The 22,079-nt window shown below is 41.5% G+C and overlaps 2 protein-coding genes across 2 annotated transcripts; one reads left to right on the top strand and one right to left on the bottom strand.

Moving 5' to 3' along the window:
* The first annotated feature begins 704 nt into the window (after positions 1–704).
* Positions 705–15,390, top strand: LOC146692411 (uncharacterized). Its single transcript, XM_085433422.1, has 5 exons — positions 705–713; positions 10,555–11,026; positions 11,567–11,686; positions 12,620–12,961; positions 13,212–15,390. The coding sequence occupies exons 1-5, from the start codon at positions 705–707 to the stop codon at positions 13,301–13,303; spliced, it is 1,035 nt and encodes a 344-aa protein (XP_085289548.1). The 3' UTR covers positions 13,304–15,390.
* A 2,571-nt stretch (positions 15,391–17,961) lies between these two features.
* On the bottom strand, positions 17,962–20,596 carry LOC146692410 (uncharacterized). Its single transcript, XM_085432493.1, is given in 6 exon segments — positions 17,962–18,215; positions 18,426–18,454; positions 18,527–18,616; positions 18,755–19,306; positions 19,434–19,769; positions 20,505–20,596. Coding segments are annotated over 6 exon segments (1,131 nt in total). The 5' UTR covers positions 20,560–20,596; the 3' UTR covers positions 17,962–18,146.
* Positions 20,597–22,079: the final 1,483 nt, after the last annotated feature.

The following is a 22,079-nucleotide window of genomic DNA, read 5'->3' as shown; positions in this document are numbered from 1 at the left end:
AAGATGGCATTTCTTTGCTGTGACACATGTTTGTTCCTCATTGCATTATTTTCTTCTGAGAAATGAAGGGGAAGTGTTTTGGTGAGAATGTGGGTACAGCAACAGCAGCAGAGCTCTGATGGTGTTAACCTCTAATGATGGCCGGAGCAAAGTCAGAAACACAGATGCGTCATACACTAAATGTCCTTTACACATTTTAAAGGTACACTAAGAGATAAATTGCATTTACTTTGAATTTAATGTGTGCATGTTTGCTTTTTTTTAATAGGTGAATTTAACTGGATTTCTGCACTCAAGCACATTTAGAGCACAGCATAAAAGAAACTGTTCAACAGAGGGAAAGTCTACTATCAACAGAAAACGGTCTAGAAGTAACATTAGATTGTTGTTTATTTTCATAAGAGACTTTGACAAAGGTACAAGGTCCACAAATTACCCACTCCTGACTCAGGGAGTTAGTGATGAAGAATAACAATATAGCCACTGCCTGTGCTTTCAATGCTGTAAAACAAGCATGGAATAATTCACAGAATCTTGTTATCTGCCATCATCACAAAATACAATTAGAATATTCCATGGAAACGATAATTTGTACAGCTGTGTGTATATTATAGGATTATATGGCGACATATTCTATGTTCTATTCAGCTTTATCACCTTTGGGATGAAATAGAGTGGAGACTCATAAGATCATAGATCATAAGATGGCGCCGGTGAGGTCGGCTGCCGTCACGACTGCTCCGACCACTTTTTCTTTGTCTTTGTTTTTTAAGTTAGTTTTCAGCGTTTCTAAATCGGCAAAATCATCACCATTGGGTACATTAGGTATGACAGTGACACTCTTGTTTCTATTGGTATACAATGTACTCACAATTCGAAGTTTTTAACTCCGGATCCGAGCTGGCCGAGTGAGATCTCGAGGGAGAACAAAGGGAAGCGGCGGCGGCCTAGAGGGAAGCGAGCCGGCGTCAGGAACAGGCTGAGAGCTCGTGCACACCGCACACCTCTGCCTAGCATCCTGCTCGCCAACGTCCAGTCACAAGCTTGACGACCTCAGGGCCAGGATAAAGTTCCAGAGAGACATTCGGGACTGCAATCTCCTCTGCTTCACCGAGACATGGCTGAACCCAGCGGTGCCGGACCACGCCATCCAGCCGGCCGAGTTCTTCTCGGTTCACCGCATGGACAGGACACGGGACTCGGGGAAGTCAAGGGGAGGCGGCGTGTGTTTAATGGTGAACAACAACTGGTGCAACAGTGCGAACGTTGTTCCTCTCACACGCTCCTGCACACCAAATCTGGAACTACTGTCCATCATGTGTCGTCCTTTTTATCTACCTCGGGAATTTACATCGGTCATTGTAAGTGCCGTTTATATTCCACCACAAGCGGACACGGTCACCGCCTTATGCGAGCTGCATGAGGCACTCACACAGCACCAGACACAACACCGGGACGCTGCGCTTATTGTGACGGGGGACTTTAATAGCGCCAACCTCAAACGCGCAGCGCCGAACTTTTATCAACACATCACCTGCCCCACCAGGGGTGAAAGGACACTGGACCACTGCTACACTACGGTCAAGGACGGCTACAAGGCACAATCCCGCCCCCCGTTTGGCAAATCTGATCACGCCGCCATCTTCCTCATGCCAAAATACAAACAAAGGCTAAAACAGGAAGTTCCGGTTCAGAGGAAGGTCGCGCGCTGGACGGATCAATCGGTGGCCGCGTTACAGGACGCACTCGATGACGCAGACTGGGGCATGTTCAGAAACAGCTCCGACGATGACGTCAACGTGTTTACGGAAGCGGTTGTGGGATTCATCGGGAAACTAGCGGATGATACCGTGGAGACAAAGACTATCACAACGTTTCCCAACCAGAAGCCGTGGGTGGATAAAACCATCCGCAACGCTCTGAGATCCCGCACCGCTGCCTACAACACGGGACTCATGACGGGGGACATGGACCCGTACAAAGCCGCGTCATATAACGTGCGGAGGGCGGTGAAAGAGGCGAAGCAGCGCTACGGGAGGAAACTAGAGTCACAACTCCAACAGAGTGACTCTAGGAGCCTGTGGCGGGGACTAAGGACAATAACGGACTATAAAGCACCAACAACCGGTATGACGAACGCGGCCGTGACTCTGGCAGACGAGCTGAACACTTTCTATGCTCGCTTCGAGGCTGCAGCTAAGGTCTCCAACAATGCCAGTGTTAGCGGCGCTAACGGCTGCAGACAGGAAGATACTGCCAGCACCGGAAACGTGCTCGTCATCTCCGAGCATGCAGTAAGGAGAGCCTTCAAGAGAGTGAACACCAGGAAAGCAGCAGGACCAGACGGCATCCCAGGTCGTATCCTAAGAGACTGCGCATACCAGCTAGCTCCTGTGTTCACTGAGATATTCAACATCTCTTTATCTCAGTCGGTGATCCCCACATGCTTCAAAGAGTCCATCATTGTTCCTGTCCCGAAGAAACCCCACCCTGCTTCTCTCAATAACTATCGCCCTGTAGCCCTCACCTCAGTAGTGATGAAGTGCTTTGAACGCCTGGTCAGAGACTTCATCATTTCTTCACTACCAGACACACTGGACCCACTACAGTTCGCTTACCGTCCAAATCGTTCCACAGACGATGCCATCTCTCATCTCCTCCACACATCACTCACTCACTTGGACACTAGAAGGGGGAATTATGTTAAAATGCTCTTCATAGACTACAGCTCTGCATTTAACACCATAATTCCCTCCACACTCACCACCAAGCTGGAGCATCTGGGACTCAGCTCATCTATGTGTCAGTGGATCTCCAACTTCCTAACTGGCAGACCACAGGCAGTAAGGATGGGCGGACATGTCTCAGCCTCCACCACTCTCAGCACTGGAGCCCCCCAGGGGTGTGTTCTGAGCCCCCTGCTGTACTCTTTGTACACATATGACTGTGTGGCCACTACCAGCTCCACCACCATCATCAAGTTTGCTGACGACACCGTCGTGGTGGGCCTGATCTCTGATAACAACGAGACGGCCTACCTGAAGGAGATTAGGAATCTGGAGAACTGGTGCCAGAGGAACAACCTCCTTCTAAACGTCAGTAAGACAAAGGAGCTGATAGTGGACTTCAGCACTAAGCAGGAGAGGAACTACCAGACCCCCGTCATCAACGAGTGCCCAGTGGAGAGAGTGGACAGCTTCAAATACCTCGGAGTTCACATCACGCAGGACCTGTCATGGTCCTGTCACATCAACACCGTGGTGAAAAAGGCCCGACAGCGTCTCTACCACCTCAGACGCTTGAGAGACTTCCAACTGCCCTCCAAGGTGCTCAGGAACTTTTACTCGTGCACCATAGAGAGCATCCTGGCGGGAAACATCTTAACCTGGTTCGGGAACAGCACCATGCAGGACAGACGAGCTCTACAGAGGGTTGTGCGGTCAGCTGAGCGCACCATCCGCTCCGAGCTCCCTGACCTGCACTCAATCTACAGCAGGCGGTGCCGGACCAAGGCCAGGAAGATCGTGAAGGACCTCAGCCATCCCAACAACAGACTGTTCTCTCTGTTGAGGTCAGGAAAGCGATTCCGCTCCCTGAAGACCAACACAGAGAGACTGAGGAGGAGCTTCTTCCCGCAGGCGATACGGTCTCTCAATCACACCACCACACAGTACTGACCCACACATATGGTTCTTACACACACACTGGACTTTCTGGACTTTGGTTTTGCACAACACTGGTCACTATATTCTTCATTTCCGGTTAATACTTGTACAGCTGCTGTTATTGTGTATATATTTATTTATATTTAGATTTCTTCATACATTCTTATATAGTTCTATATTGTGTATTGTGTATTTTGTTGTACAGTTATTTTATTTTCAACTTTAATTTATATATTTTATCTTATTCTCCCAGTTAAATTTACCCTTCATTCTAATTTGTGTTGTACAGTTATTTCATTTTTAACCTTAATTTATATTTTATTCCTTCCTAGTTAAATTTACCCTTTTTAATTTTTCATATTTATTTCCTTTCTTATTCATAGCCTTTTCCTTTTTTGTTTTCTTTAGGTCACGAGCAGTTGTCCAAGCATTTCACTACATATCGTACTGTGTATGACTGTGTACGTGACAAATAAAAATTTGAAATTTGAAATTTGAATTTGAATTTGAGACTCTTAGCCAGGACTTTTCATCAAACATCAATGTCTGACCTCAAAAATGGTCAAAAATTCCCAGAAACACTCTTAAACCTTGTGTAAGAATGCAGCGGGTTGCAGAGAGATGCAGAGAATCTTACCAAGGAGACCAGCATCCAGATAACTGAGCTGCAGGTGACTAAAGCGGCAACTTGACAAGGAAACTAGAGGTAAGTACAGTGAATGAACACAGAAACAGGATGCAACAATGCCTGGTTACCACCAGAGGTAGCTGACAAACTGGCAGAGAATAGATGACTGCGCTGGGCTTAAGCGCATTGTCATCAATGGATGGCAGGTGAGAAACCAGGGCAGACACAGGTAGACACAGGATGAGAGCGGAAAAACACCACACGCTTCCTCGGCTCATGACAATTTGGAGAGGAGAGCCGTGCGCTGGAGCATTCTGAAAAGTGTATTTTGGTAGTCAAGTTTCCTGTTGGTATCTGGATTACACCTTTTGAACAACATCTTTGTGATGCCCCTGATGAGGCTCAATATGTTAATACAGTGGGGCAAAAAAGTATTTAGTCAGCCACCAATTGTGCAAGTTCCCCCACTTAAAATGATGACAGAGGTCAGTAATTTGCACCAGAGGTACACTTCAACTGTGAGAGACAGAATGTGAAAAAAAAATCCATGAATTCACATGGTAGGATTTGTAAAGAATTTATTCGTAAATCAGGGTGGAAAATAAGTATTTGGTCACCTCAAACAAGGAAAATCTCTGGCTCTCACAGACCTGTAACGTCTCCTGTAAGAAGCTTTTCTGTCCCCCACTCGTTATCTGTATGAATGGCACCTGTTTGAACTCATCATCTGTATAAAAGACACCTGTCCACAGCCTCAAACAGTCAGACTCCAAACTCCGCCATGGCCAAGACCAAAGAGCTTTCGAAGGACACCAGGAAAAGTATTGTAGACCTGCACCAGACTGGGAAGAGTGAATCTACAATAGGCAAGCAGCTTGGTGTGAAAAAATCAACTGTGGGAGCAATCATCAGAAAATGGAAGACATACAAGACCACTGATAATCACTCCTCAGCCTCCCTGGGAAAGTCTATGCCAGGGTGCTGGAAAGGAGAGTTCGTCCGCTAGTCGAACCTCGGATACAGGAGGAACAATGCGGTTTTCGTCCTGGTCGTGGAACACTGGACCTGCTCTTTATCCTCTCCAGGATACTTGAGGGTGCATGGGAGTTTGCCCAACCAGTCTACATGTGTTTTGTGGACTTGGAGAAGGCATTCGACCGTGTCCCTCGGGGTGTCCTGTGGGAGGTGTTGCGGGAGTATGGGGTGTCTGTCTGTCCGTTGCAAGAGCTTGGTTCGCATTGCCGGCAATAAGTCGGACTCGTTCCCGGTGGGTGATGGGCTCCGCCAGGGCTGCCCTTTGTCTCCGGTTCTGTTCATAATTTTTATGGACAGGATTTCTAGGTGCAGCCAAGTGGCGGAGGGCTTTCGCTTTGGTGGCCTCAGAATCTCATCTCTGATTTTTGCAGATGATGTGGTTCTGTTGGCTTCATTGGGTGAGGGCCTCCAGCTCGCACTGGAATGGTTCGCAGCCGAGTGTGAAGCAGCGGGAATGAGGATCAGCACCTCCAAATCTGAGGCCATGGTTCTCAGCCAGAAAAGGGTGGAGTGCCCACTCCGGGTCGGGGATGAGTTCCTGCCCCAAGTGGAGGAGTTCAAGTATCTCGGGGTCTTGTTCGCGAGTGATGGGAGAAGGGAGCCGGAGATTGACAGACGGATTGGGGCTGCAGCTGCAGTAATGCAGACGCTGCACCGGTCCGTCGTGGTGAAGAGGGAGCTGAGTGTAAACGCGAAGCTCTCAATTTACCGGTCGATCCCTACCCTCAACTATGGCCACGAGCTGTGGGTAGTGACCGAAAGAACGAGATCGCGGATACAAGCGGCAGAAATGAGCTTCCTCCGAAGGGTGGCTGGCCTCTCCCTTAGAGATAGGGTGAGAAGTTCGGCCATCCGGGAGGGGCTCAGAGTAGAGCAGCTGCTGCTCCACATCGAAAGGAGCCAGCTGAGGTGGTTCGGGCATCTGACAAGGATGCCCCCTGGGCGCCTCCTGGGTGAGGTGTTCCAGGCATGTCCCACTGGGAGGAGGCCCCGGGGCAGACCCAGGACACGCTGGAGAGATTATATCTCTCGGCTGGCCTGGGAACGCCTTGGTATTCCCCCGGATAAGCTGGAGGAGGTGGCTGGGGAGAGGGAGGTCTGGGCCTCTTTGCTTAGGCTGCTGCCCCCGCGACCCGGCCCCAGATAAAGCGGATGAAGATGAATGGATGGATGGATGGATGATAATCTCCTTCGATCTGGGGCTTCACGCAAGATCTCATCCCGTGGGGTCAAAATGATCATGAGAACGGTGAGCAAAGATCCCAGAACCACACGGGGGGACCTGGTGAATGACCTGCAGAGAGCTGGGACCAAAGTAAGAAAGGTCACCATCAGTAACACACTACAACGGCAGGGAATCAAATCCCGCAGTGCCAGACGTGTTCCGCTGCTGAAGCCAGTGCATGTCCAGGCCCGTCTGAAGTTTGCCAGAGAGCACATGGATGATACAGCAGAGGATTGGGAGAAGGTCATGTGGTCAGATGAAACCAAAGTAGAACTTTTTGGTATAAACTCAACTCGTCGTGTTTGGAGGAAGAAGAATACTGAGTTGCATCCCAAGAACACCATACCTACTGTGAAGCATGGGGGTGGAAACATCATGCTATGGGGCTGTTTTTCTGCCAAGGGGACAGGACGACTGATCCGTGTTAAGGACAGAATGAATGGGGCCATGTATCGTGAGATTTTGAGCCAAAACCTCCTTCCATCAGTGAGAACTCTGAAGATGAAACGAGGCTGGGTCTTCCAACATGACAATGATCCAAAACACACCGCCCGGGCAACAAAGGAGTGGCTCCGTAAGAAGCATTTGAAAGTCCTGGAGTGGCCTAGCCAGTCTCCAGACCTCAACCCCATAGAAAATCTGTGGCGGGAGTTGAAAGTCCGTGTTGCTCGGCGACAGCCCCAAAACATCACTGCTCTCGAGAAGATCTGCATGGAGGAATGGGCCAAAATACCAGCTACTGTGTGTGCAAACCTGGTAAAGACCTATAGTAAACGTTTGACCTCTGTTATTGCCAACAAAGGTTATGTTACAAAGTATTGAGTTGTATTTTTGTCATTGACCAAATACTTATTTTCCACCCTGATTTACGAATAAATTCTTTACAAATCCTACCATGTGGATTCATGGATTTTTTTTCACATTCTGTCTCTCACAGTTGAAGTGTACCTCTGGTGCAAATTACTGACCTCTGTCATCATTTTAGATGGGGGAACTTGCACAATCGGTGGCTGACTAAATACTTTTTTGCCCCACTTTATGTAAATATGATCTCTGTGACTGAAAACACTACAGTCAGAGATGCTATAAGAGAAAGGCTTTATTGATAATGAAGGAGGAAAACCATTTAGGCTTCAGTCTATTCAGCTCAGCCGTACTGAACCGCAGAGCCAATGAAAAAGTGTAACTGTAGACATTTGTGCTACCATACACTCCTGTTACAGTGTTGAGAAGTGCACTATAAATACCGAATAATCCTAATAATGGATGTGTCACAAAAATTAAATGCATCTTTTAATCCACTCCTAAATATTGAAAATAATTCACAATCACAGATTTTATTATATCATTAACATTTTAAATTTGACATGAAACACTGTGTTTATAAATGCTAATTTACATCCTAGAGGTTCACAGACAGTTTTAAATCTATGACAGTTTTTTAGAGCAGGGCACCATTAACTTTTATATATGTAGTGTTTCATGTCCACTGTAAAAGTGTTACTGCATGAATGTAAATATATTACCACCCCTGCCTACACATGCAGTGAAACCATATCAATATTGCTATTATGCCAATACCATTAGTCACTGGGATTTTAAGTCTCTTGGGATTGGGATCAAAAGTCTAATGGAAAGTGAAAGAGAAAGTTTTTTTGCTTTTTTGTTTTTGCTTTGAGCGGCGCAGCGGTTCGGCTTGTTCTGGATTCGATTGTAGTGGGAAATGAAGCTCGTCCCGGTGTTTGTGATCCTCGCTCACAGTAAGATCAGCTGGTCCTTGATTCATGATGTTTAGTGTAAAAATATATCAGCTGTTTAAATAGGAGTAAGAGCTTTCTGTCTCCCTCCTGCTGCTCCGCTCCGGTTTTTGTATCTGATTTAGAGCAGCTGTTCACAGGAGAGGGAAACGGAGAACGGCTTACATATGATCAAACCTTCAAAAACAAACTGAAATGATTGCTCAGAATTACTGAGAAGTTATTGATACAAAAAATCAGCTGTATTATTATTATTATTATTATTATTATTATTATTATTATTATTATTAAAATACATATTTGGCACAGGCCTGCTGGGTCAGTATATAGTGCACAAAGTAAGCTCCTTAAAGACTGGATGATATGCTTCTCTATGTGTTTTTTTTAGGTGGTACTCTTGTCTGTATAGTGTATTTGCCATACTGACTTCAAGAAATAGTGGGAAATCTCACACGTACCAGACTTTTTCCCCTGTTGTGTGCAATTCAGTGAGTTATTTCTGTTTTTGTTGGCTGCATTGTCAGTCGCTACAGAACAGAGGTCACGTTTTAATGCTTCTACTCATGAACTCTGGTGAACATGGTGAAGTCAGAATTACTTTCTCCAGCTTTGTCTTCATAATTAAACGTCTGTGACTGTTTTGACAGGAAGACAGGTTTACAGCCTGCTCCTCCTCAATGAGACATTTAATGCACATTACTGTGATCATTGTTTGCTTTAGCCGCATACTGTAAGACAATGATCAACACTGATCTTTGTCATGGAACCAAAAGTCAGATCTGTTTTCTGGAACAGAGCCCAACTGTTCTTCAGACCCAGGAAATCAGAACAGCTCAAGATTCCTATGGAAGTTCACCCACCCAGATCATATTTACAGATGGGAATTGATAAGAATTTACCTGTTCTGATTCCATTATTGATTCTTATTGGCTGCACTCTGAACAAACCTTTTGTAAACCAGTGTGGCTGTTTTTGTTGTACCATTGCTGCTCTTGCATGCTTTTTTCTATCTGTCTCTGTCTGACAGCAGAGTCTGTTTTTTGCAGTATACTTGGGTATTCACTGACAGCAATGTAATGTCATGCCAAGAAAAGCACTTCTCTGTAGTGATCACTGTTATTTGTGATTGAACTGATGTAATTTCATGACACGTCACAAAGTCAGAGTCTGTCTCAGCACTGAATTTGTGGTCATTTATTGGTTTGAATAACAGTAGGAAAAAGTAGCAGAATGCAGTTTCTCTGGAAGGACCTTGTGTGGGTGGGTGAGGTTGGGTGATGTTAAAGCTTGTTTGTCCAAATATGCCCTGGATTCAAGATTCAAGAAGTTTATTGTCATGTACACAGCAAAACACAGTAGTTACACAGAGAAGTGAAATTCTTCATTTGTGGGTTCCCTTCACACAACTAAATAGCAACTAACTAAAATAAAGAATAAACGTAACTCTGAGCATAGAAAATAATAAATAACGTAAAACAAGTGATATGTTTGCATATGATAAATATGCAATAATAAGATGTTTATATTGTATGAAGTTGTGTTATGTTGTATATAAATGTACAAAATTGCAAATTTACAGGTTAAAGATAATTACAGTTCAACAATCAGTCAGTGATTCAGTAGCCTGATGGCCTGTGGATAGAAACTGGTTTTTAGTCTGGTTGTCCCTGCTTTTACCCTCCTGTAATGCTGCCAGATGGCAGGAGTGTGAACAGTGTGGGTGGGTGCGGTCCTTGATGATGTTGTGTGCCCTCTTCCTGACCCGAGTGTTGTAAATGCCCTGTAGTGGTTCCAGTTCTTCTCTAATTTTTGCATTCATTTTTCATACTGAAAGAAACATTTCTGAAAAGTCAGGTTCATTCATCCACACATTTAATTCCTATAATATTTCGACTATTTTAGGTTGAAGCGAAATGGAAGCAAAAAAGAAATTAAGCAAGAAATCCCCCCCCCCCCCCAAAAAAAATAAATAAATAAAATAAAATAAAATAAAACAAACTGAGCATTGAAACCAAACTGGATTGTAGAGACTTGTACAGACAGACTTTATCTTATTAGATGCAGATAGTTTTCTTCTCACAGTCATGTAGGCACCAGCCTGAGATGAAGACACAACGTGCATCATAACTATTAACACAGCTTACAGTGAGTTGTTTTCCATCCGCACACTACAAGGTTACACACACACCAACAGTACACAGAAGTTAAATAAGGTGAAACACAAATTTTTCCCTATAGTGACAGAGAAACAAGAAAACTGGATGTACTTATTGTTTGTTAGTTAGTGAGCCTGATCTGGATCTCCTCGCCTCTAAATATGTGTTTTCTGTGGAACAGAAACTGAGTGAACATGTTTCTGTATCCCCAGTTTCCCAGCATGCCTCAGGGGTGGAGGTGGAGGTCTATGAGGGGGAGGACTCTGAGCTACTGCCCTGTCAGGTTCCTGCTCCTTTATTTAAAGACGATGTAGTTGTTTGGAGACGTGATGATCTGAATCCTGCAATCATCCACACTCTCATCAAGGAACACGATGACATTATAAACCAAAACCCTCGTTACACCAGCAGAACATCAGTCCAGAAGGAAGCCCTGCAGACTGGAGACCTGAGCCTCACTCTGAGAAACCCTACAGTCTCTGACAGTGGAACCTACATCTGCACCACCCGCAGCTTCGGAGAGGACAGGAACACAACTGAAGTACAGTTGAAGGTCAAAGGTCAGGCTATGAAAAGTGTCTTTGCCCATCAACAGTGACCAGAGCTGATGAAAAAAACTACCCAACTACAGTAATAGCCTGACAAACAGTTTTCAACCAACTTCAACGTTTATTGAAGGTTCCCTCCAGAAAAGATGTCATCATGCTTACCTCTGAATAAAAGAGGTAAGCATGATAAAAAGTAAAAAACAAAACACAACAGTAGCCTTAGGAAAAAAAACAGAGTAGCAGAACATTTAATCTTGATCATTTAATGCGTTTTAATAATTTACAAATCAGTGTTCATCGATATAATATACAAACAGACAATATACATGTCTGATAAGTAAGCTAGAAGTTTAGACAAAAACATGCCAGTCCTTTTTCTTGCTGGCAGTCAAAACAACAAAACAAAATAGGTCCCAAAGTGGAATCCTGCAGGATGCCACATTTCCCCATCGAATCTAAAAAATCATTTTTTAAAATTTCAGAAATCTAAAATACTGCTGGAACAAGTGAAACTACTGTGGGTGATGTTCAGGTTGCTTGTGTTTTTTACAGGACCTTCTCCAGTCTGGGTCAAAGTTGTCCCAGCTGTCCTGATTCCCCTGGTTCTCTTGGCTGCTGCTGTTGCTGTCTTCATGAGCCTTGTATATAAAAGGATGAAGAAAACTGCAGGTAGTGTGTGTGTTTGTGTGTTGCAGACCTGGCCGGCTCCTGTGGGGATGTTGAGAGTTTCAATTTAAAATCTGATGACACATACTGGTACTGACTTTCAGGAACAATGGAAATGTGCAGAGCTTCAGTAACTACAGAGCGATACTATGAAGATATGGGAAATAGTTGTTGATGCTAGGCTAAGAAGAAGAGTGATGATCAGTGAGCAGCAGTAGGACTTCATGCCAAGAGAGAGTGCTATAGATGTGGTGTTTGGTGTACGCTGTAAGAGGCAGATGATCCATTTTGAGACCCCTAAAGGAAGAAGACTAATTTATACCCACAAGCTCAGCCTTCAGTTCCTCACTGATGTTGTTTACAGTTTTGTTTCTCAAGTTATGAATGTTGTCCGTGCAGTTGCCTTCACAAGAACAAAAGCTGCCCTTGATAAGAAGCAAACATATTCATGGAAGAATGCTATACTGATAAAATCTCCTACAAGAGGTCAAAGACATGTAGAATGAAGTGGGAAAAAAAATACATTTCAAACTAAAAAAAAAAAGACGTCTTTAACCTTGAATGGAGAAGACAGACATTTTCTGTCAGATATCAATAAATCCAGCACCAGTCAGGCATTATATGTATCCTATACTTTTATCTTCACACATAAAACCTGAATATATGATAGGATGAATTAACACATTGGTTATGGTTCTTTCATTTTGTTTTTTTTTTACATATCTGATTAACAGATTTTTGGCACGCCTTTCCTGAAACAGTCTTCCCACAGATCTCTATCCCCTCCCAGTCTTCCGTGCAATAGGTGATTATGTGATCTCCACTAAGCCACACAGCCTGCTGTTATCCACATTATAGAAAGACGTTTCTTTAAAAAAAAAAAAAAAGTGATTTACTGCTGCTGTTTGCTACAGTTGATGTTCTTCTCTGCTCTCTCAGTTTGCCAGCTCAAAGCAGTGGACGTGACAGAGGGTGCAGAAAGTGTCCTGCTGCCCTTTGAATCCAAAAAATGTAAGAGAGAGGACATCATAGTGGAGTGGAAACGTATCCAAGATAAAGAAGTCAAGGCAATCGTATATGAGCAGGGTCGGACACAGCATCATAAAAACAACAAATCGTTCCGACGCCGCACAGAGATGAAGAAAGACCCACGGACTACAGGAAATGCCAGTCTGACTCTGAGAAATATTAGCTGTGAAGATGGAGGTGTTTATATCTGCACCGTCTGCGACAATGAGGGAAAGACCCTGGAGCAGCAAGTGGTGGTGCTCTTGGTTCATGGTCAGTATAAGAGAATTTGACCTAAAAGCTCCTGCTGAACACATTCATGTCCATTAGTAATATTGACAGTTATATTTCTGTGAAGGTTAGTGACCTCACATGAAAATGCTGTTAGTGTGATAAAAACACAAGAACTGATGTATACTTTGACAGAAAATAAACAGAGCAGTCACCTTAATCGGAGTCATGTGACTTCATGCATTTACCAGGACTCTGTGATCTGACTCACTGTTGTGTTTCTCCTCTGCAGAGGGATGGCTGAAAACCATCAGAGGTTTGTTCCACATTGGCACAGAAAACAATGAAGACTCCGCCACTCCACTTTCTCTTCTTCCAAAGTAACTCTGTTTACTGCAGTCAGTATGAGTTATCTGAAGCTTTTGGTTGATTGTTGCTTTGATTATCAGAGAAACTACTGTTTGATTTCTTCATTCAACCATTTCTATTTACACTCTGTAGACAGAAATTGTCTTCTGTGGTCTGTGCACTACATTTTGGACTGGCTGTATTCTCTTGACAAGAACAACTTGTTACTTTAACTTATCCAAAACATTAATTTGCCTTTATAGGCTATAGTGTGAGTGTGTGTGAACAGATAAAAATGCTCAGATTAGAGCACTGCAGAAATGTGTGTGACTGGTAGAATAATGACTTGTAGTAGAAAGCTATTTAATGCTCAACTTGAATATAGGAAGGTTCTGTATAAGTACCAGTTCACTATGCATAAATGCACAGGAAAGCTCAGATGTCCAAGTTTTCCAACAGCACTTGAACAAAGCCTGCACAGTCAGAGTCTTAAAAGAGGATTTTTAAAAGAAAGAAAAGTCAGTAGATAATAATTGATACTAAAAAGACCAACAGCGCCTCCTTCAACTGACACATCACCACAGACAGGCACACAGCCCCGCCCCTCACTAGCAGCTAAACAGTGAGGTTTCAGCAGTGAGTAAAGCTCCTGTTTTAATAGTGTTGAAATATTGAAGAGTTAACATAAATGTTAACCTGGCTCCTCATTAGCAATTACCTGATAGCCACTTTACCTGTCTGTTTTGTTAAGGTAGTGGCTATGGCTACTAAATTAGATAATTTTTAATAACAATATACTATATAATGTTAAAACTGCACACAAATATATTGTAACCTGTGTGTGTCTGGTAACCCGTGCACACATTTTTTACCAATCTGTAAGTGAAAGAAAAGAATGTCACAAATATTTGTAGACATTTGTATCCACAGAAAACCTTTTAGCAGTTAGTCATCACATCTGTGTAAAATCTGTTTGAGTCATTCATGTTTAATTAGTTGGTGATGTGTCAATTTTTAATAATAGTTACACAAAAATCACTGCACATGAGTTGTATGGGTCATTTTTGCACATTTGTTACTAGCCTAATTCCTCTCTGTATGGCTCTTCATCCCCAAAGCAGCCTAAAGTTTTGTGTTTAAATGTAAGAAATATTCTATAAGATTGAGAAAACAAAAACTGATTGAAAGACTAAAGTGCTTCATGTTAGGGTTAAAAGACAAACGGGATAATTAACAAAGACACTAACAACACAAACTGTGCACATTAATTTATAAAATATATGTAAAAAACTGCGAATGGGGAAAAAATGGCAATGAATTGAACCATTAAATGTTGGACAAGGGTCATATAATTGGCTATTCATTCGAGGCTATGCTCCTTTTTAATCAGTGGAGTAGATATGGACATTGTTAAAAAAAAAAAAAAAAGGTCAATGACTCTAACTGAAGTACTATGTAGCTGTCACGGTTCTGTGTCCGTTGGACCCAGTATTTTGAGTTTATTATGTTTTGGATTAATTTTGCATCATGGATTGTTTTCTTGTTCTCTTGTTGTGCTTGTGATGATTATTATTTGAGTTTCATGTTTCTGTTATCCATGTTTTAGGAATTGTGGTTTCATGCATAGTTCAGTTCATTTTTCAGTTAGAAAAAGCATGAAACTTGTTATCAGAGGTAGAGATTCCTAACAAAGAGTTTTGCACTTTCATTTGATAACACATACTGTTTATGTATATTTAACATCACATGCTGACACAAAGGATTATGGTATAACTATAATTAACACAGCTTGTGTAGTCTTTAAATAGATGAGTGTTTTTAAGAGCACATTATTTTTTCTAATTCAGCAGTTAATATAAGCACTGTATGTTTATTTCAAAGATAATAATTTATAACACTCCTTGTAATTCATTAAAATCAGATCAACTTTTATTTTCAAAGGTAAATAAAGTATATCAGCCAACATACTGGACAATGTTCTGCTGAACAACACACATATTACCAATATTGTAGCTGGTGTTATCTGGTAAGAATGTGTTGAGTTTTTTGGTCTAAATAACCCAAAATGTGATGTCCACATATGTGGACGTCAGGTCCAAGGAGGTTAAGGATGGTTTGTTTGTCCGTCTTGGCATTTCTGCTTGAATTACTGTCATGAATTTAGGTCAGGGGTCCCCAACTCCAGGCCTCGAGGGCCAGTGTCCTGCAGGTTTTAGATCTCACCCTGGGTCTACACACCTGAATCAAATGATTAGTTCATTACCAGGCCTCTGGAGAACTGCAAAACATGTTGAGGAGGTAATTTAGCCATTCGAATTAGCTGTGTTCGATCAAAGACACATTTAAAAACTGCAGGACACTGGCCCTCGAGGCTTGGAGTTGGGGACCCCTGATTTAGGTGATCCAAATACAATTGCCTGAAGAAAGTGTTTAACATTGTCCAAACTTCCCTCAAGTACAGTGGCTATCGATGTGGGTTGGAGATGCAATGACCTTGAACCTGCAGGTGACCACACCATCTGTGACGAAGGGCTCATCTCTTCTTTTTGCTATAGATTTCCTGCATGGAAACAATTGCATGCTTTACAAACTAAACTTGCTCTACCCATTTCATTTATCTGCGACCGGGTTGCGGGGACAGCAGTCTAAGCAGAAAACTTCAGCCCTCCCTCTCCAGCTTATCCATGGTAACTCCTTCAGGTCCTGGGTCTGATCGAGGGCCTCCTCCCGGTGGTACACGGCCAGTACACCTCACCAGGGAGACGCCTAGAAGGAATCCTTGTCAGATGCCAGAACCACCTTAGCCAGGTCAGGAATCAGGATGAGGAAGAAATTAGGTCAGATCAGTGCAGGTTTTCGCACAGTACATTGCACATTTACTGTGATATTGTCAGGTATGTTGTATAATTTATGTACACCTTCTCCATCCCATTTCATCTGTCTGTTTTCTGTGCCAAGTTTTTTTTCTGTTTAAATGGAAACACAAAGATGTACTTTTGTTTATATTTAGTGTATAAAGTGTATATCTATTTTCTTACTGTTCTTATATCTATTTGGTTTTTTGCACTGATGTAATTGGAGCCTTGTAGTCTCGTCTCTCTATATACTATACTGTATATAGCGGAAATGACAGATGTTTACTTTGACTTTTTTTTAAAATCTTTTGTACAGAGCAGCATCCCTTTTGTCACAGATATGTTTATTAATATACATTGGATGTCCCCGGGCACACAAATTAGGCTTAACTAGGAAAAACAGCAGCTTAAAAAGGATTTTTGACTGAGGATAATGGTGTCAGACTTTCCCATTTTAATGCAGACATTTAAAGCTATTGCAAAGCTTGTTGACTTTGGGAATGATGCTGTTCAGCGGTGGCTGCAGTTCCCTGGCAGAGAGGGCTCTGTTCCTGATGGAGGAGATGAAGGAACAACCTGTTAGTCCATCAAATGTGTGTAGTAGCACTGAGACAGAGACAAGAATCTCAGTCTGCAGCTGTGACTTAATGTCATGGTCCTGAGTCTGAGGACTCAGTGTTTTGTGTTTCCTTATGCTTTTGTTCATTCCGAGTGTGTATTCTGTTGTGATTTTGCCATTTGTTAGGTTTCTGTTCTTTGCCTGCCTGCTCCCACTTCTCTGTGTTCCCTCTGTCTGTCCATGGTGTTATTGTGTCTGCTCATGAGTCTGCCTGTCAAATTCAGTGTCCTGTCTGATTCTCTGTCTGTTAGTTTCCTGTTTTATTCTGAAAGTTCATGTCTCATGTCAGTGTGTTCAGTTTTACCTCTCCCCTGTCTCGTTAGCCTTATTGCTCCCAGCTGTGTCTCCCTCCTGTGGCCCATTCCCTGATTACTCCCCGTGTATTTAAGCCCTGTGTTTTCCTGTGGTCTCTGTCGCGTCGTCTGTTTAGTTTCATGTCAGTCTGCATTATTCTGTTACCTGGTATTCATTCTGCGTCTCTCTGCGTGCATTTCGCTCCTCCTCCCGTGAGTGTTTGGTTTAAGTTTTGTTCTTTAGTTTTCCCAGTTTAGGTTTGTTTACTCCCCGCTCTGCTCTTCCTGTTTTGTCACCTTCTCACCGTTGTAAATAAACACTCACTCGCACCCCAGTCGGTACCTGCATTTTGGATCCTTTTTTCAATACACCACACGACTGCTGTGCAGCCGTGACACTTAAGGCATAATACCTGTCCGGGTTGCATGTGTAAACTTTGTGAGAAAGCCATCGCTCAGGGAAATGTGTAAAAGCTGGTGAGCCTTTAGAACAAGTGTAGCTATTGTGTGGCAATCAAAACAAAATGTGAATATTAAATCAAAATGCCTGACTTTCATAAAAATGTGTTTCTCTCAAGTCTCTTTTTTTCTAATGAAAATGAGCTACATTCAAGTCAAAATTATTACAAAATAAATGAATAAAGTTGTATTTTTTGTTTAGTTTTTGTGTGTTTGAAGTCTCCTCTTTGATGCGTTGACTACGCGTGTACAATAGAAGGACAGCCTTTCTAAAAGGGGGAACAGCAGGGGGTAATTACGGAAGCAGAAAGATGTGTAGTTCTGATTAAATCAGCTCTTCCTCACACAGAGTGATAAAACTAAGCTCAAGGATTCTGAGACAAAGCACATAAATGTTGAAAAACCATTAAAAATACTGGTCACTTCAAAAAACAAAACAAGAAGCTTTTTACAGCTGATGCAGGAAGTTATTTTTATAAAAGTCACTTTGGTTTTCAAAGTAGGAGAGTATCACAGTTTCAGTATCGTTATCCAAACTGTGACTGAAGCAAGAGCACGAGTCTCTGTTTAAAAGGTTGAGTATGAAGGTAAAAAGAAATATACAGCACGTTGATGTGCTGATATGTGAGATCTGCCAGAAGGAGGAGGCTCGGTCAAACTTCATCAGAAGATTGGACATTTTCATAGTTCACTGCTCCATCATCAACCTCATCTTTGCACATCTGTAAAATACAGAACAATGAACATCATTAAAACTGTAACTGCATTTTGCATTTAGCACAATCAGACTAATAAGCCGACAAAGTAAAGATTTTCTTTTATCCTGATGGGTTCTACTTGTTCATGAGCCAGAAAATACAGTTTTATCCAAAATTCAGTGTGATCGCCTATTTATTGTGTATACTTTGTCCGAAAAAAGTTAACAAACTCACCGTGTTTTCCTCCATCTGTGCTTTTTTCCCTAAAAGGACCAAGTAAGGAGTCAACTTTAGCTTCCACAAACAAAATCTTGTTCATATATGATTATTCTCACCAACTCTTATCCAGATGTTGACGATCACAACAGCAGCATTAAGTGCTGCTAAACCCAGAGCCACAATGATGAGCCTGTACAAGGACCAGCCTGGGAAGATAAAGAAAACACGAAAAGCATATTTGAAATGTATTTTTCTTTGCAAAACACACAACACAAACCTCAAACTTTTCGTTCTGAAATTCAGAAAGCGGAGGAAAAATGATACAGAGGACAAGTTGGCATTACTTTGTAATTTTCTTGAACCTTCCATGCTTTCCAACTCTTTTGTCCCCAGACCTGCTCTTACTGTATTTCCAATTGTGATTTCCAATTTAACTGTTGTTGTTGTAATTGTTTGTTTGTTTGTTTGTTCACCTAAATGAAAAAAGAAGATTCAGTGGCCCTTTCACTAATAAATTGTCTGTATAAATTGTCTGTCAGTTAAAACTTTAAGTTGTTAAAATAAACAAATAATGTGAAGTTACTTTCAAAATTTTATCATAATCATTAAAATCTCTCCTCCTTTCTTACCTGATGAATGAGGGCTGAAGGTAAAAAGCTGCTCTTTGCCATCTTCTGTTGTTACGTTACACTTAAAGTCAGAGTTAGATATGTGACTGTATAAAGAATTTACAAAAGTCACAGTAGCAGAGCAGGACGACTGTAATGTTTTTATGTTTGAGTAATCTCTATTCAGACCTTCACTGTAATGAATCCACTTCACTTTGTGTTCACAATGTCCATGTACCTGCACAGAGCAGTTTAAAGTCACCTGATCCCTGCTCTTCTGTTCAGTCACTGGTGAAGATAAACGCAAGAAGAATTAAAAAGTATGAATACATTTCTTTTCACTAAATGTAATGTTTCATGATGTTGCTCTAACAACACAGTTTGAACTTCAACATATTGTGGTGTAAATACTCACTGATGACATCAGACAGATAAACCACAGCATCTGGACCTTGCTGTTTCCCTGGATTACCTCTAAACTGTCTGCAGGTGTAACGACCAACATCCTCAGCTGTGACCTTCTTTATAACCAGTGAACATTCTGCTGTAACACTCAGTCTGTCTGATTTGACTGTTTCTTTGATTTGTCCAAGATTAACCAGCTCTACTGCTGATTTTCCTCTTGAATCAGTGAAGAGCCAGGTGGTAGTGTCACAGCTGTGATGGTTTTTGATCATGTTTTCACAAGGCAAAGTGACTTTATCTCCATCTCTGACAGTGAAGGAGAGTGAAAGATCTCCACTTAGATCTCCTGAGAATATAACAGAAAAAAAAAACAATAGTTGTCTGAACGGAGACGATTTACATTCTTATTACAAAAGAACTAACAAAAAACTTGATTTGGGTTGTCAAACAAAAGCACAGCTCTCTTGGATTTCAAAATAAAGTAAAACTCAAAAGAAGAAAAAAAAATCTCTTACATGTTACATGTATCCTTACCTTCAAACTGAAGCACAAATATAAAAAAAACACAGACCTTGTAATACATCTAGATACACGGAGAGCTTCCTTTAATTAGTGAATCATAATGTCCTCATAAAGACTTTCAGCTTACTCTTAACAACCAGTTCAAAACAAGTTCAGCTGATTTGCTCCACAAAGACTCCAAAGGAGGAATATAAAAATAAATGCAGAAAGCAAACAGAAAGTATCACAGCATAAAAGCTAAAGTAGGTAAAAGAAAATTGATGTAGAAATTACACCTAATAATTGAGACAAAACAAGAGTTTGGTGACTATTGTAACTGAACATACTTATCAATATCAGACGTCTATCATTAAGACAGTGAATTATTCAAAACTACTTCATGCATCTATTAATCTTAACAATAATCTGTTCAGTAAGTTAGATGCTGATAAAGTGTTACAGTAGGAAGAGGTTTTCAAAGCTAATTAATTTTCATATCTGAAAATGTGTGTTTGAAATTTGTTGTTGAGATTAAGTAAAATAGCAAAAAGGTTTTAGTTGTAAATAAAGGTTTCCTTACCTGAAAAAAGAAGCAACAGAAACAGAGAAATGTTGAAGAATTTGTGTTCAATCATCACGTTTTGTTCTGGTTTTCCTTCTCATTTTGTCACATCTATAACTGGCAAACTCTGTTGTACTTGTCAAAGACACATGCCTATCTAGTTTACTTCCTGTCTCCTCCTCATTCAGGCTGTGGTCATTTTCAATGTTATGGTTATTTCTTGTATTTATTTTTTAATGTAGATCATATGAATTCCCTCAGTTTTTCAAATGTGTAGACCCCTTCTCAACCAAACTGACACTGCAGTCTTACTAATTTTGGTGGAGGTAAATAAGAGTAATTTTATAGGATATTAAATAATGTGTTGTAGAGTTTTATCTCCACTAAAGCCACAGCACACTTCCTGTCCACTGCCATATATCAAAGTATGCATTTGTACCAATTGTCTTGTGCAAACTCATATTGCTTGTTCAGTGTTTAACAGAATCCATGTTGGTGATGGTAAGCAAGACTTTGCTCTTAATGATTTAGCTTGTTTAATTCATTTTTAATGAGCAGCAGCAGAGCGGGGGAGGTGTTATCCACAAATGACCAGAATAAACATAAGTGGGAATATTTTGTATTTTAGATTGCTTTACTTTCTTGCAACCTAAAAAAATGTATTTAGTTCTCAGGTCCTAGTTGCTTTGGCTTTATTCCTCCCTTAGTGTAAAAGCTAGTTCTGTTCATGTGGATGCAGTGGCAGGTTTTCACATTTTCAGTGCCACTCATTCAAGTGACTGCTTTAGTCTCATCCTTTCCCCATCCTTATAACACTGGATTTGCATAATGACTGAAACTAGCACCCCTGTTTACCTTTCTCATTTCCTGTCTTATTTTGTTGAGCATGTGTTTGTATAGGAATTTCTTTTACTTATGTATTAATCACATTATTTTATTGTATAATGCCTTGGTGCCACTGGATTTTAACATGTCTGACACCCATACTGTAAGACAAATGGTGGAGGTGTTGTAAGGAAGTGTGAAGGGAGTGTGAACCTTAATGTGTGAAACAGCTGTGTACTGCCTTTTGTTCCTGAAGAAGGTATTTAACTGAGAGCCATGCTAGGCTCAGTGAGACTCTGCTGACCTGCCCCGCGGTCATGTAGGCTCTCCACAAGCTTGGTTTTCTGTTCTTTGTGTGTTTGGATTAAAGAATGTTAGCTACCGCTCACCGCTCGTCTGCAGGCTTTATTTAAATGGAAAACCTCCACAACATGTTCCATGTGTGCATTGTCTTGGGTTTTGCTTCCTTTGTTCCTTTGTTTTCCTTTACTCCAAAGTGACCTTATCTCCGTCTCTGACAGTAAAGGAAAGAGAAAGATCTACTGAGAATATGCCAGAGAAGTAGAAATGTCACCATTACTTTTCAGAGTGCAGATTAATGACATACTTAAGCAGAGAGAGTTTGAATTTGGATGTTTATTTTTTTCATTTTTTGGACTGCAACAATTTTAATTTGCTTTGCTTAAAGAAACATCACTGGCATCTTATTTACATAAAGAACACTCATTTATGAAAAAATAAAATATGAAAAAAAAAGTTCTTCATTTT

This window comes from Copadichromis virginalis, linkage group LG15 (assembly GCF_057382275.1).
Source record: "Copadichromis virginalis isolate Kocher_CV1m ecotype Utaka linkage group LG15, C_Virginalis_male_GT1.1, whole genome shotgun sequence".
Lineage (NCBI taxonomy): Eukaryota > Metazoa > Chordata > Actinopteri > Cichliformes > Cichlidae > Copadichromis > Copadichromis virginalis.
The sequence above is the reverse complement of the archived record's forward strand: the minus strand, read 5'-3'. Positions and strand labels throughout refer to the sequence as shown.

Excerpts from the sequence above, each read along its gene's own strand:
- LOC146692411 (XM_085433422.1), top strand. Across the intron at positions 11,027-11,566 it reads AGTACAGTTGAAGGTCAAAG|GACCTTCTCCAGTCTGGGTC; the intron begins GTCAGGCTATGA and ends TGTTTTTTACAG. Across the intron at positions 11,687-12,619 it reads GATGAAGAAAACTGCAGGTA|TTTGCCAGCTCAAAGCAGTG; the intron begins GTGTGTGTGTTT and ends CTGCTCTCTCAG.